Genomic DNA, 14201 nt, shown 5'->3' with positions numbered 1-14201 from the left:
AGGAGTTTCATGAGTTCGTCTCGGGTGACGGGGGTTGATCCTGCCGCCTGGGAAGGATCACCCGGCCGCCCTAAGGGCTTCTTTGGCTAACCAGCAGTTTTGCTTGGCCCCGCCTGATCATGGTGACGCTCCCGCTTTTCTTTACTGCGGATGCGTCTAGAGATGAGGGACCCGTTAGGATCCACATAGGTTTCGACATCAGTGTCGTCCCCTGAGTCATGGTCCGTCTGGACCACTATGTTTTCCGGAGGCCGATTGGTCTCAGGATTCGGTACAGGTTCTTGTGAAGCCATCTTAGAGGTACTCTCCCCACAAACGGCGCCAAATGTTCCGGGGTTTTTTGTCCCTCGGGAGTGTTACAACACTAAGACTGGATCCAGCAAGGGGCGCCTGTACCTGTAAAGCAAACGGACCGTCGGATGGTCAGTGGTCCGCCTCCGAAGGTTAAGTTGGTAAATTATTCAGAGTAAAACGTGCGGAAATAAAGTTATCTGCTCGGATTCAAAGCTCGGGTAAGGTGTTGTCTTGTTTCCTGAGAACGACAGCTCTGTAATAAATGTGGATGTGACGTGTTGTCTCGTGTTCCGTATTATGTCCCCTTAAATGAGGGAATTGCCCCTATTTATAGGGTCTTTTGGGAAAGCGCGCCCTCCCTAGGGTTTGGTGACCTAGGATTTAGGGCACACCGCAAAACGGCGCCTCAAGGTTTGGGCCCTTTAAGGCCGCCATTTCAGAGATGATATCTGAGTGACACGTGTCAGTGATCCTAAAAAGCCATTTGGGCGTCTCTTAGGGTGACACGTGTCGCCCTCCTAATGGTCCACTCTGGATCATCAAACATCCCAAATCAAGGGGACATCTGCCTACCACGTGTCATCATCTTGGAAGGTCCGAGGTGGCGTTTCTTCCAGCAACACGTGGCAGGCTTTGATTGGGCCACTTGGCTGGGTATAAAAATACCCAAGTCACTTTAGGCTACCACTCTCCAAATAGTGACTTGAGTCACAATTCTCCAAGGAAATATTCCCTCCGTTTTAAAATAATCTTCCACTTTCCATTTAGTGTGTTTCAAAATGATCTTCCCACTTTTGATTTTAGTTCCTCACTTAACCTTATTGTTTTCCCATATTTACCTCATTTTATTAGTCCAGATCCAAAAATATGGACCCAGCGTACTTTATTCCAAAATAATAATTGGTCTAAATGTACTTTATTCCAAAAAAAGATGGTCCATTGTCTAAATGTAATTTATTTCATAATTCTTCCCTTACCTTAATTTACACAAAAGGTTACGTGTGAGAAGATCATTTTGAAGCGGAGAAGTATCTCATAATCTGCCAACCTCCTTTCTCATCTCTCTTTATTTATATACAACAATTCAATCCTTATGATAACTTTACATTAGCTTTTGTCTTATGTGCCCAGGTTGCAACTCTCTCTATTTATAAAAAATCTAATAATTATTAACATAATAATACTAGACTACCCATAACGCCCTTCTCTAGAGTTGTCAAAGAGCTTATGTGACCAATGTTGACTTGGATGCCTATTCAAAGGAACATGTCATACAAACCGTTTCATTGCTAGTGATGGGTTTGGTTGAAAAAAAAATAAATAAAATAAGGAAAAATTGTCATCTTTGTCTCATCCACCCAAATTAATCCCAACTTTGGATTATAATATTATTAATCCAAACTTAATTCCCCATCCGCGTATAATCCTCGGATGAACCTCCTTTTCCTTTTCTCTCTCTCTCCTCCCTTACCATCGTCGTTGGTGACGGCGAAGCCTCAAGGACGACGATTGCTGGGTTTTGTAGATTGTTAGCGGTGATGGCGAAGCCTCAATTGTCGCTGCTTATAATATTAGGGTAAGTGTTTGGGATTTGGGGGTTGGGATTTTGGGGGTTTTTCTTATTCATATGTGGGGGAGGAAGAAGGGGAAGCGGCGGGGTTAAGGTTTAGGGAGGGGTTGGGGGATCACGACGGTCGGTGAAGGAACGGTCAAGATCAGGGAAAGAGGGTGCTACAGGGGAAGCATAGTTCGAAAATGCGGTTTTGGTCGCGATCACAGAAACGATCTCGTGATTCGTAACGGAATTGATGCGTTGATCGTGGAACGCGTCGCTGTTCTTACGAATTTATTTTATGGTTATTAAAAATAAGATTATAATGATTTTTCTCGTAATATTTGAAAAAAATTATATTTCTTAAATACTATACCTCTTTTTACTATTCTGTAAGAGCCCTTGGTATTACTAAATATTAATGGAACAACTCTTTTATGCATTTTAAATTAAAAATCCCTGTGGTAGTAAATTAGTAAGGGGATTAAGGGTGATGGGTCACATGAGAAAGGAAATAAAAAAAGAGGTAGAGAGGGAGTGGAAGCCACATGTTATTTTGTGACAGCCGGTGGGGTCAGATTTCAAAGTAAAAGTTACCCCCTCCGCTTCCTGCCATACAATCATCCACTGACTCCACTCCCAACCACATAATATTTTTTTTAAAAAAGATTCTTTTAAGCTAGCTGCAAACAATCGACTTTCATGGAGAAGTCGAAAGCTCGCCAGAAGAAAAGTACCAAAAATCTTGCAAAATTTCTGAAAAAACCGCTGATTCGGGCGTTATCTCGGCCGATTCATGATTGTATCGGGCAATTCGATCAGATAATGCGTTGTATTTCAAGAAACCACGCCAAAACGCTAAAACTCGGTTCGGTAAAATTGAAAGTCGTTACGATTCGCCTGATACGAGTTGATGCAGCCGCATTTTAATTCCATGAGGGGAAGGGGGAGGTGGTTGTGTGGTGGGGGTTAAGGTGGTTTTGGTTAAGGGGAAAGGGGAGGTGGTTGTGCAGTGGGGATGAACGTGGTTTTGGACTTTTTGGTTTTGGGTTTTTTTTTTTTGGTTCCAATCACATGCTGACATGTGTATATTAAACTTTTTTTTTAAAAAAATACCAACATTATGAGCGGAAGGAGTATAAAGTTCGGATTAAAAAAAATAATCCAAAGTTGGGATGAATTAAGGAGGATGAGGCAAAATTGGGATTAATCATGGCAATTTTTCCTATAAATAAATAATATTACCTCCGTTTCATATTACTCGCAACACTTTCCTAAAATGGCTGGTTCACATTATTCGCAACAAATATTTTTCTTTCTATATTTAGTAAGTTTTTGGCTATGAAATGACAACTTTACCCTTACTTTTTTAAAAAAACATCTTGATTAAATTATAAATCTATTCTTATTACATTAATCCCTAAGGTTAATTAATTTTACCTTACCACCACATCCATCCTAATTCATCCCCTCCTCCATCTACATTCAACAACTTCCTTCATAAGTTTTCTTTCTCTTCCTTCATAATACACGACCTTCAATGGAAACCACCACCATCACCACCGCCACTACCACCGACCATCACCACCACCACCACTAGCTTTAATGGAAACCACCACCAACATCGCCACCTCATTTTCTCTCTTCCTTGGCTTTTTGTTTCCCCATTGGCAATAAAACCTAAATTCAAAGGTTTTATTGTCAAATTTAACCATCAAAACTCTAGATCTTGAGTTTTGAAGAGTTTTGATAGTTAAATTTAACCAATTCAAGCTTTAATTGATGATAGAGAAGGGTTTCTGGGTTCGTCGAAGGTTTGTTCGTGGTTGCTAGGTTTGTGGGTGCGTCGCGGGTTTGATTGAGGGTTCGGTTTTGGTTTCGATTGTGGGTTTAGTTTCAGTTTCAGTATCGGTTTATGGGTTTGATTTTGGTTTTGGGTTCGATTGCTAGTTCTGGGTTTGATTGGGGTTTTAGGGAATCGTGGGTTGGATTGGGATTTTGGTTTCGATTGCTGCAAGGTACGGTGGTTTTGGGGTCTTGATTGGAGGGTTCGTGGGCTGTGTTGGACGCGTCGGTGTTGGGTGGTAGTGCTGGGTGGTTGTGTTGGGTGGCGGTGCTAGGTTCGGTGATGGGTGGTCAGTGCTATGGAGTGTTCGTGGGTGGTGTTGGGTGCGTAGGTGGTGCTGGGTTCGGTGCTGAGTGGTTTTGGTGATATACTGGGTGGGTGGTGGTGGTGGTTGGTTTCTGTTGCTGCTTGGTGGTGTGGGTGGGGGGTATTTAATTTAATTAAAGTTGAATTTTTTTATTTTTTTTGGTTAGATTAATAGTTAAACATATACCCTATATTTTTCTAAAATCATGCTTTCAATATTTTGCCTCGGCCTCCGCAAACATGTACTTTGTTGCGAGTAATGTGAAGCGGAGGTATAATATTTTTTTCAATGATAGTCACAAATGGGAGGCCATTGCCCATTGGAAGAGCAATTAAGAGATGTACAGAAAATTGGGATATTCATGATAAGCTCGTATTATCAAGGTTGACAATGCTAGCTTGTGTACACTTAAAAAAAAATGGTTTAAAGAAATGGATGTGATATTGATGGACAATATATTCACATTACATGTATCGCCTATCTTATCGCATAGGAAGGCAATAGAGAATATAAGGTATGCATTGATAGAGTTAGAAATATACTGAAATAGATTAAGAATTCTCCTGAAAAAGGGTAATATAGATGGCAAAGCTTCTTCCTCCTCAGTGAAATTCAACCTACACAATGTTAGATATGACTTTGAAATTCTAGCGTAATTTTAGTGGTATATCTCTTTCTAATGGAGGGGATTTGAAAAAGCATGAAACGACTCCTAAATCTTGTAAAGATTGAGGAAAAAAAAAGCAGAGAGGTTAGTTTTGTTTTTTAAAAGGGTTTTATCAACTAAATTGTAGGCCTTGTTCACTTAATGAAACAACAAAGATAGGTTAATTTAAGTTTACTTCTATTCATGACATAAATATTAAAAATTCTGAATTTGGATATTTATGCTACAGCTATTGCAATAAAAAAAATAAGTTTGCTAAACACTAGGAGAATGTGTAGAAAATGAATTTGTTAACTTAGAACATCATTATTCTTGATCTTCACTCAAAAAGTTAAATTGTTGAATCGACACTAGAAGATATGTATAAGGAAAGAAAAGGGTGAGCTTTCCAATGACGTGAAAGAGTTCACTTATATTGATGAATAGAGCTTATTTTTGTAACTGGTTAATTTAGAACTATGTATTCTTCTTATATCGAAATCTAAAGACCAAATTAATAAAGACCATGATGATGATTATATTAGAAAGGGTGGAGACTATATGAAAAATCTAATGGATAAAGCTTAAAGATTAAAAGAGACAAGATGGTATGTGAGGAGTGAGCTTGATAAGAATCAAAATGAATAATTAAGGGCAGAGGAAGAAGATATACTCCCTAATAATTAACATGTTTATTTATTTTTTAAATTTTTTGGAAAAAATTGATAAAAATAATCCCGACTTTGAGTCGTTCGCTCGAAATAATCCCAACTTTGGAGTATTTTTAAATAATCCAAACTTTGGTAGTCATTCGCTTAAAATGGTCCTAACCGTCACCTAACTTGTTATAACAGGTTAAGGTGACATGTGTCATCACATAATTGGTTGGGAAAAAATAAATAAAATAAATAAAAAAAAACTTTAAAAATTTCTTTTAAAAAATAAAGAAACCTAACGCCACTCAAGACCACCCTCTCCACCACCGGCCACACCCTTTCCCAAAACCTCCATCCCACCTAGCTGGGTGAGCCCACAAACACAAAAACACGCATCAACCACGAAACCACCTTGTCGCAGCCCCGCAACAATTTATTGTTGCACAACCTTTAGCACCCCTGCAGCCACCCAAATCGCCACCACAAGAAGCTTGTCGCACCCAATGTATAAAAAAGCTCAAGGCGCGCTGAAGCGAGAAAGGTCATGCAGTGCCTAGGAGCACCCTACTGTACAAGCAGTTAAGAAAAATTGGCAGAAATTTCTCCAAGTGCGCCTCGCCTTGTGTGCTTTTGGTGCGCTTAGGCTGCGCTTTACCAAAAACGCCTCGTCAGACCAAGTTAAGCGCTTACCCCATTTTACCTTGCGCTCAGCGCGCGACACAAGCCGCACCTGCTTTAGCACAACCACCCAATCACACTAATCGTCCCCACAAGCAGCACGACAAGAATATCATTGAGTTGAGATCGAGAAATTCTCGGTGGTGATTTAGACGACGACGACTCATCTGAAGGATAATGACCATGAATATTAATTCAGAAATTACTGTAAAATTGGGGGAAAATTGTTAGGGTTGATAAAAAAAGGTGAGGAATTGGGGGAGGGCATCGACGGCGTCAACGGCGTCGACGACGTCGAAGCAGGGAGGGGTTGGGCGCCGGCGAGATGACCTGGCTGGGCCTAGGGGCTGCGGGAACAGTGGTGGTAGCCGCGGTGTTGGGTGTGGGATTTTTATTTTTTCTGTTTTGTTTTTAACTTTTTTTCAACATATAACGGGCTAACAACTGTCACTGAAACCTAAAAATAATAAATAATAAATAAAACCTTTTTATCAGGTTACCCGTCACCGGGACCATTTTGAGCGGCTGACCCTTATAGTTCAGATTATTAAAAAATAATAAAAATTTAGGATTATTCCTAGCGAACCGACAAAAGTTGGGATTATTTTTAATAATCTTTCCTGATTTTTTATATATATATTAACTTTGACCATAACTTTATTAGTAATGTAATAAAAACAAATTTCATCATGAAATATTTTCTTAAAAAGGCATTAATATAAGGTTTCATAATATGACCAAACGAATGAATTGGCATGTATGCCAAGTTTAACCATGTCATTCTGAGATAAGAGGGAGTAAATGATTTATTCGTTGTAATGGACATTGTTATTCAATTTTCACACAAATGGCACGTGATATTCTTGCCATCACACTGTCCACCAGTGCATTGGTGTTCATTTTTAGTATGGGAGGTCATCATCTTAATTCATTTCATTTTTAGTGCAAGTCCAAGTTAAAAGTGTTAATCAAACTAGGGGAAGATTTTCTATGTTAACTCAAATCTAGGGATGTTAATTTATTTATGTGTATTTAGTTAAAAGTCCAATTTTGTGATAAAACTTATGAGGGCAGGTAAAATTCTTAAATCTCCTAAATAGAGTGTATCTACTTTGGTTCATTAGATAAAATTATTTCATTCAATCTATTAGACTAATAAACATCCAGGTTTCATGAGAGACTGTTTGACCTTCATAAACATTACAGATACCAACTAATTAACTTATAAGGCGTGAAAGGATCAATATTAATGGCGCTGACAATGTATAAAAAAGCAGGAGGCGCACTAAAGGGAGATGGGTTCTACTGCGCCTAGGTGCGCCTAACAGTGCGAAGTGAGGCGCACTACATTGGCAGTTAAAAATTTTTGGCTGAAATGCGCCTCAAGTGCGCCTCGGGCGCTTTTTGTGCGCCTAACCCAAAACGCCTCGCCCATGCAAAAAGAAGCGCTCACCCTGATCGCGCCTCAGTCGCGCCTTTTCAAACACTGGACGCTGACTATTCCAGGGATATTGTATTTGCCTAAAATTTTATATATTAGAATACAATTCAATTTTTTGATGAGTTGTCATTTATTTTTTCCTTTTCTTTTTGGTACTTTTAATTTATCTCTCTATCTCTTCAATTATTCCCACCTACCTTTTCTTTCTCTATCTCTTGCTAACCCCACATGCACATATGTGCTTCTAATCAGTAGTTTTAAGGAATCAACAACTTTCTTAATTCCCGTATAAAATCCAAAGATGCATTGTATTATGAGACGGAGGGAGTAGTAGTTTAGCATATTAGCTACTTCAATTCTTGTTGTAATTCCAAGGTTCGATTAAGACTCTTGTTATAGTACACAAATACTCCCTCTTTCCTTTTCTCCCGTTTGCAAGGAGATTAAGGTGCATTAAAAGTGGAGAGAGAAAAACTAAGTGGGCGAGAAGCTCAATTTAAGATTAAATTGTAGAACTGAATTTAGTCCACTTACCAAACAACAAATCAAGTACGAAAATAAGAAGTTGCAAAATAATGTCTTAAAACAACCAAGTAGTTAATACACACTTTAAGTTCTAACAAACTAGCTAAACCAACAATAATTTTCTAATGATAATTAATTAATAAATCACCTCACAATCAGAGTCAATATGCATTTAATAACTATAGATACATGGATATGCTAATGGATCTCCAAAAAAAAAAATGCACAGAAAAACAATTTTTTTGAAGAATTGCATCTCATCGACTTAACCAAAATTAATCACAAGATTCCTACTATATCCTCCAAAAGGAGAGTGCTTAATTTAAGAATATGCAAATTTGATCCAAAATTCCATAACAAACAGATACGGATTACGCATATCCCTTTTTTTTTTTTAAGTTATAAGTTTTTCTTCTATATGTGATAACACAAAAAACCATACAAAGGTAAAGTAAAACGAAGATCTTACCTTGATGGTCAAGCACATAGAATAATCCAAAGGATGTTCCAATGAGGATGTCTAGATTCCCATCATTATCCAGATCGACCACAGTAGGTGAAGAATATATGTAAGCACGGAATTTAGTTGAATCTGTGCTCAGATCCAAATTTGCAGTCCACTTAACTTGTTTTGTGTCAAGGTTGAAGACAACGATGCCCCCAGCCACATATTTTCCAATATCGATACCACCCAAATCTTTTGCATTATCCGGTTTGTCATAATAACTGTCAACTTAGCCAGAGCAAAGAGCACTAATATAAGCAGCTGATACACATATCATGTGAATAAACAAAGAAACTCACGTGTACAGACAAGTTACTGGAACTCGCTTATCCTGAGAAACTTCAAGATGCATGAGAACATTTCAATTGACAAAAAAATGCAACTGACTAAAAAAGTGCATCAGCCATTGCATTGAAACAGAAACTGAAATATTCTTGTACCATATAAATGCTGCTTAAAACCAGAAACTAACTCTTAAACAGAAGCTAAAGCAAAGCCAAATTTAAACATAGAAAAAAAAAAAAAGAGAGGAAAAATTCAGAAGAATTATCTCGCCTTTTGCATGCCCTTCCCACCTCCTCCTCTCCCTCCCACCTCGTCCTTTTGCAAATCTTCTCAAAACGGTCCGAACTTTAAAAAATGGGGAATCCCAGCTGTTAGAGCTATCATCTTAAAAGGTCCTTAACTTGATTGTAACCAATATAGTAGGGAACATGACAAGTGTTCCATTCTAATTGGTCTAGCATTTTTTTTAATTTTGATTTTAATTAAACACACCTCCTCCTCCTCCCCCCCCCCCCCCAATCTCGTCCTTTTGCAAGTCTTCTCAAAATGGACTGAACTTTCAAAAATCAGGTAACTTTCAAAAATCCCAACTATTCGGGTTATCTTCTTAAAAGGACTTTAACTTGATTGCAACCAAAATAGCAGGGAACATGACACGTGTTTCATTCTAATTGGTCTAGCTTTTAATTTTGATTTTAATGAAAATAAAAATAACATCCCATCCCTCCCACCTCCTCCTCCTCCCTCTTCAAAAACACCAACTCCTCATCATCACCACTGAAGCGTCCACTTGATCTCATCGTACGTCACCAAAGCCTACACCATAAATCTCGAAACCACCACCAAACCACCAACCTTAAAACCACCATCCATCCTCTCTACCCTTATCGAAACCACCACCGAACCTCACCAACCTCGGTGAAACTACCATCCACTTTCTCTATTCCCTCCCAAACCACCACCTAGCCCTTTCAATCTCAATCTCAATCTCACTTAAGCCACCAAACACATTCTCCACTCCCATCGAACCTACCAAAACTAACATGGAATTCAAAACCAACACCAATCACTCAACAAAAATCGCCTATGGTGGTCGGATTTCGCTAGTGGGTCCTGATACCACCACATTCAAATTCAACCACAAGGATGTTCGATTTTGGGTTGTGTTAGGGTGGTTGAGTGAAGGTTAAGTTGAGGTTTTGTGGTTGGTGGGTGTTGTGTGGTGGTTGGGGTTGGAGTTCAGGTTGCTAATGGTGAGCAAGGGACAACGTTCTTGTTAAAATATTAGGGTGAGGTTTCGTGGCTGGTTGTGCTCATGTGCAATGACTCAAGGAGGGCCACCTTTCATCCACACATCCACAACTACAATGCAACGGACAATGCACTAACTCAGACAAATTCAAACAACAAGAAGAGAGAAATGGCAGAAGACGGTTGATTGGATTGATATAGTCGAAAGGCTTTGAAGAGTTCTCTACTACAAACTATGGCTAACTAACTATTACAAACTTTTCTGAATGAATGTTTTCCTCCTACAGACTTCCTATTTAACTTGTTACACTTTACATGTGACTTAGCCTTAATTGTTATCTGAAATATTTTTGTCTTCATGCCATAAGCTCCAATAGAGCTGTTTTAGTTGTCCCCTGCTTGTTGATGTTGTTGGTGGCTCTCTTGTGGGTTGTGAACGCCCTTGTGCTGCTGTCTTCTGCTGTTCCTATGTAGGATGGGTGGTATGTGTTGGTGGCACAAGGCGAAGCACAACGCACTATAAAAATATATGACAACACCCTAAAGCTGCAGCAGTTGCCAGCTGTTATTTTGGCCCATGAAATGAAGACAAGTAGAAGTAATTGTTGTAAAGTTGAAACTAAAGCTCTGTATTTGTGTACAGTTGACAGTTAGGCCTTTATACAGAAGGGGACTGGCAAAGAAACAATCATTCAGAAATTAACATTTAGGCATTTAGAGAGTAATGGCCTAAAGCCATTAATTTTGTAAGTTGGAACATTTTTAATTTATCAATCAATCTCGTCTTTCCACAAACTTCTGTCATTTCTGTTTACTCAATAATTTGGTTGTGTAGTTCATTGCATTATGGTGGTTGGGGCTAGAGTTTGTTTTTGTTTTGTTAATGACGAGGAAGGGTCGGTGTTGTTGATTGTGCTGTTGTTAGGTAAGGGTTGGCATTTGGCGATTAATGGTGGAAGTGTTGGTAGATGGTAATTTTATTAGTTGAAGGTTGGTGTTGGGTGGTGGTGTTGCAGAGGGTTGGTTGGTTTCAGGGAGGATGGATTGGGTTGGTGGGGCAGTGGTGTAGGGGCATAGGTTGCCGAAGTGAAGAGAGAGAATATAAAGATGAGGAATAAAAGTATTAATAAAAAAATTACCAATAGTTAACAAATAAATGAACACATTAAATAGCCTCCTCTCTCTCTCCTAAACCCTACCTCTATTGTTAATTTTGTAGGAGCTTCTATCTGATTTTACGGATGGAAAGCCCCAATCTTTGTTTCCTTTACGTTTTTTTGTTTCTTAGGTTATAATAATGTCTCCCTCGAAAGAAAGGGTTTATCTCCTTCGAAAGGCAAGGTTTTATTTGCGCTTAATAGGTATGTAGTTGCACGGGGCTACGATTGATTTTTACTTGGATTCGAGTTAAGACATCAGCACAAGAATTTTCTTTCTCACAATCAAAGCGACGACGAATCCACTCAAAAAGTTGTTTGAGACAACGAATGAGAATGTGCCAAATTGTTCTATCTATGTATTTTGATTTTTAGCCCTTCCCCACTTAATTCTTCTTTGATTTTGTGAAATCTGTTTTCATAATCGTTAATTGTAAATTGTAGATGTCGTATAGTTTTCATTAATGAAGTATAATGTCCTTTAGGACTTTTTTTCCAAAAAAAGAATAAAAAAATAATAAGAAAAAATAAAAAAAAAAATATTTACCAATAGTTAGGTTGTAGGTCAATTGGACCATTTTAAGAAGATAGCTTCAAAGGGTATTCCCAGAATTTTTGCAAGTTCAGACTATTTTGAGAAAACTTGCAAAAGGTAGGATTATACTCGTTAATTTTTCGAAAAAAAAAAACAAAAACAAAGTTTAATTAAAAAATTAAAAAAAGATGTGTTCAACCATCGTAAATGAACCCTGGCTTATTCCATATCCAACTCAATCAAAGTTTCACATGTGCAACGTTTGCATGATCCATGGAGTTTGTTTTGGGTTTATTTGTCCCTTGGGAGAGTTACGTCACGAACTCTGATCCGGCTGAGCTGTACCTGCAAAATAACGGAGACTCCGGGTGGTTGGAGCTCCGCCTCCGACGGTCAAGTTAGTAACTTGAAACGGGATAAAGAGAACGGAAATTTAGGTGGGTATCTGCTCAGATTCCAAGCTCAGGTCTTTCTCTGATGACAGGTGTAATAAATGATCAAATGTGTCCCCAAAATAGGGAAATATCTCCCTATTTATAGGGTCGTTGGAAAATGTGCCCCTACCTAGGTCACTTGACCTAGATTTTAGTGGGCTGCGCCGTTTTACGGCTCTCCTAGGGATTTGGGCCCTTGAAGGCCGCCATTTCAGAGGCATATCTGGGGGGCGCCAAGTGTCAAGAGGATATTGAGCCACATGGGCCATCCTGACCTCGACACGTGGCGTCCTCTCATTGGTCCACGTGTTAGGGTATAAATACCCCAAACATTTGCCCCTCACAGGTCGCACGTGCATATCACGTGGGGCCTGTGACACGTGTCCACCTTTCATAGGTGAACAGTAACGGGTAAAATTTTTGAATTTCAAATCAAAAATTTTCCCCCCACTTTCACTTTCTATAAATAGAAAGTTACCCCCCTCCTTTTCACACCTTACGTTCACATTGACTTTTTAGAGAGAGAAAAAGAGAGATTTCTCTGCTCCCGTCTGCGTCACAGCAAATTTCAAGCTTCCGAGTGCTAGCAGTTCATCACCCGACTCACCGGCTGTAGCGGTTTTCAGATTTTCCAGAGTCAAAGCGAGGTAACCGCCTGTACCATTTTAGCTTTTCCTCCCTTTCGATTTGTATACCATTTTTTGCGCCTGTATATCCGGCTTTTTTAAAGAATATAAATGGGTTCCCAATCCACCCACTCGGCACTGCCTAGGACACTTAGCCGATCCCCCGGAACGGCCGAGTCTGGAACAGGGGGTGCATCTTCTGAACTGTCGGAACCAATATGCTCATCTCCGAATTCCTCCCTCTCTATGTCTGTGTAGGACACAATGGCCAGAACGAAACAGACGGCCAGGCGGTCTAGGAGCCGGTGCGCTATGAGAGTGCCAGTCGATGAGGTTTTCCCGGAAGGGGAACAGAGGGATTGGGAGGAGAGCGGATCTGACGAAGAGGCTCCCTCTACCTCCGGGAGCTCTGGGATAAGAGAGGTAGACGGCGAGGGAGCCGCCTCCTCTAATGAAGCCAAGCCGGCGGTGCTGAGGCAGGCCAAGGATCAAGAGCGGAATCTTCCGGCTCCGACTTTGCAGCTGACTATCAGCAGCCGCGACAATCCCAACCCCAAAAAGGCCTGTAATGGCCTAGAGTGACGACATTGATCATGCAGATGATTACTTCATCTGCTACGAGGCGGTTATCGAAGCCGGCCTCCGGTTCCTTCTCCACCCCGGGATTAGGAAAATCCTCAAGGGGTACGATCTTGGGGTTTGGCAGCTCACCCCTAACTCGTGGGTGAATATCTTAAGTTACATCACCGCCTGCGAGTTTCAGAACTGGAACCCCAGTTTCTGGGCCTTCGCTCACATGCACTATTTGAGCAAGGCTCCAGGCAGCCATGGGGCATGGTATACTCTGACTACCTTGCCCCAATACTTAATGACTTTGGACAAAGTGTCCAAATGGTCCAGGTGGAAGGACAAGTTTTATTTGATTTCCTCCCCCACCCTAAGACACAACCGGACACTGCGCTGGTACAATACTGAATCGACTCTCCTTGGACGCAAATGCCCTCTCCCGGCACTATCTACTAAGGCCCGGGAGCAAATAATGGAGCCGGGATTCTTTGAAACAACAACTGAGCCCATGGGGGATGGGACTCACATTATTGTACCCAAAAACTGGAACCCCCATTCGGACTTCTTCAAGGACGAGTGCTTTTTGTCCGCCTGCGGGCTAAGTACCATGTTTCCAAGGGGTAGAATACTTCTCATCCGGAATGATTGTTATTTTATTTTAATTGCGAACTTGCCTTAATTTCCTCTAACTTTAAATTCTTTTCCTTGCAGACGAAGCCTTGAGGATGGTTGACGAGGAAAAAACTCCGGCTAAGTCCGCGGTGCTGCTCCGCAAGGAGGCGGCACTTGCCAAAAAGGCAGCTGTCGAGGCAAAAGATTCGAAGAAAGGCGGGGTAAGACCGCCTGACTTTATGTGTTTGCTTTTTTTTTAAAAAAAAAAACCGGTTGGGTATACT

General features: G+C 40.2%; 1 protein-coding gene across 1 annotated transcript in view; it reads right to left on the bottom strand.

Moving 5' to 3' along the window:
* LOC110688919 (protein DEFECTIVE IN EXINE FORMATION 1-like) overlaps positions 1-14201 on the bottom strand; it is a 39768-nt gene that overhangs the window by 13758 nt on the left and 11809 nt on the right. Inside the window, exon 8 of the mRNA XM_021865670.1 lies at positions 8415-8671. Within this exon, the coding sequence (XP_021721362.1) occupies positions 8415-8671 (257 nt within the window). The remainder of the gene's footprint in view (positions 1-8414; positions 8672-14201) is intronic.

This window comes from Chenopodium quinoa, unplaced genomic scaffold (genome assembly GCF_001683475.1).
Source record: "Chenopodium quinoa cultivar QQ74 unplaced genomic scaffold, ASM168347v1, whole genome shotgun sequence".
Lineage (NCBI taxonomy): Eukaryota > Viridiplantae > Streptophyta > Magnoliopsida > Caryophyllales > Amaranthaceae > Chenopodium > Chenopodium quinoa.
The sequence above is the reverse complement of the archived record's forward strand: the minus strand, read 5'-3'. Positions and strand labels throughout refer to the sequence as shown.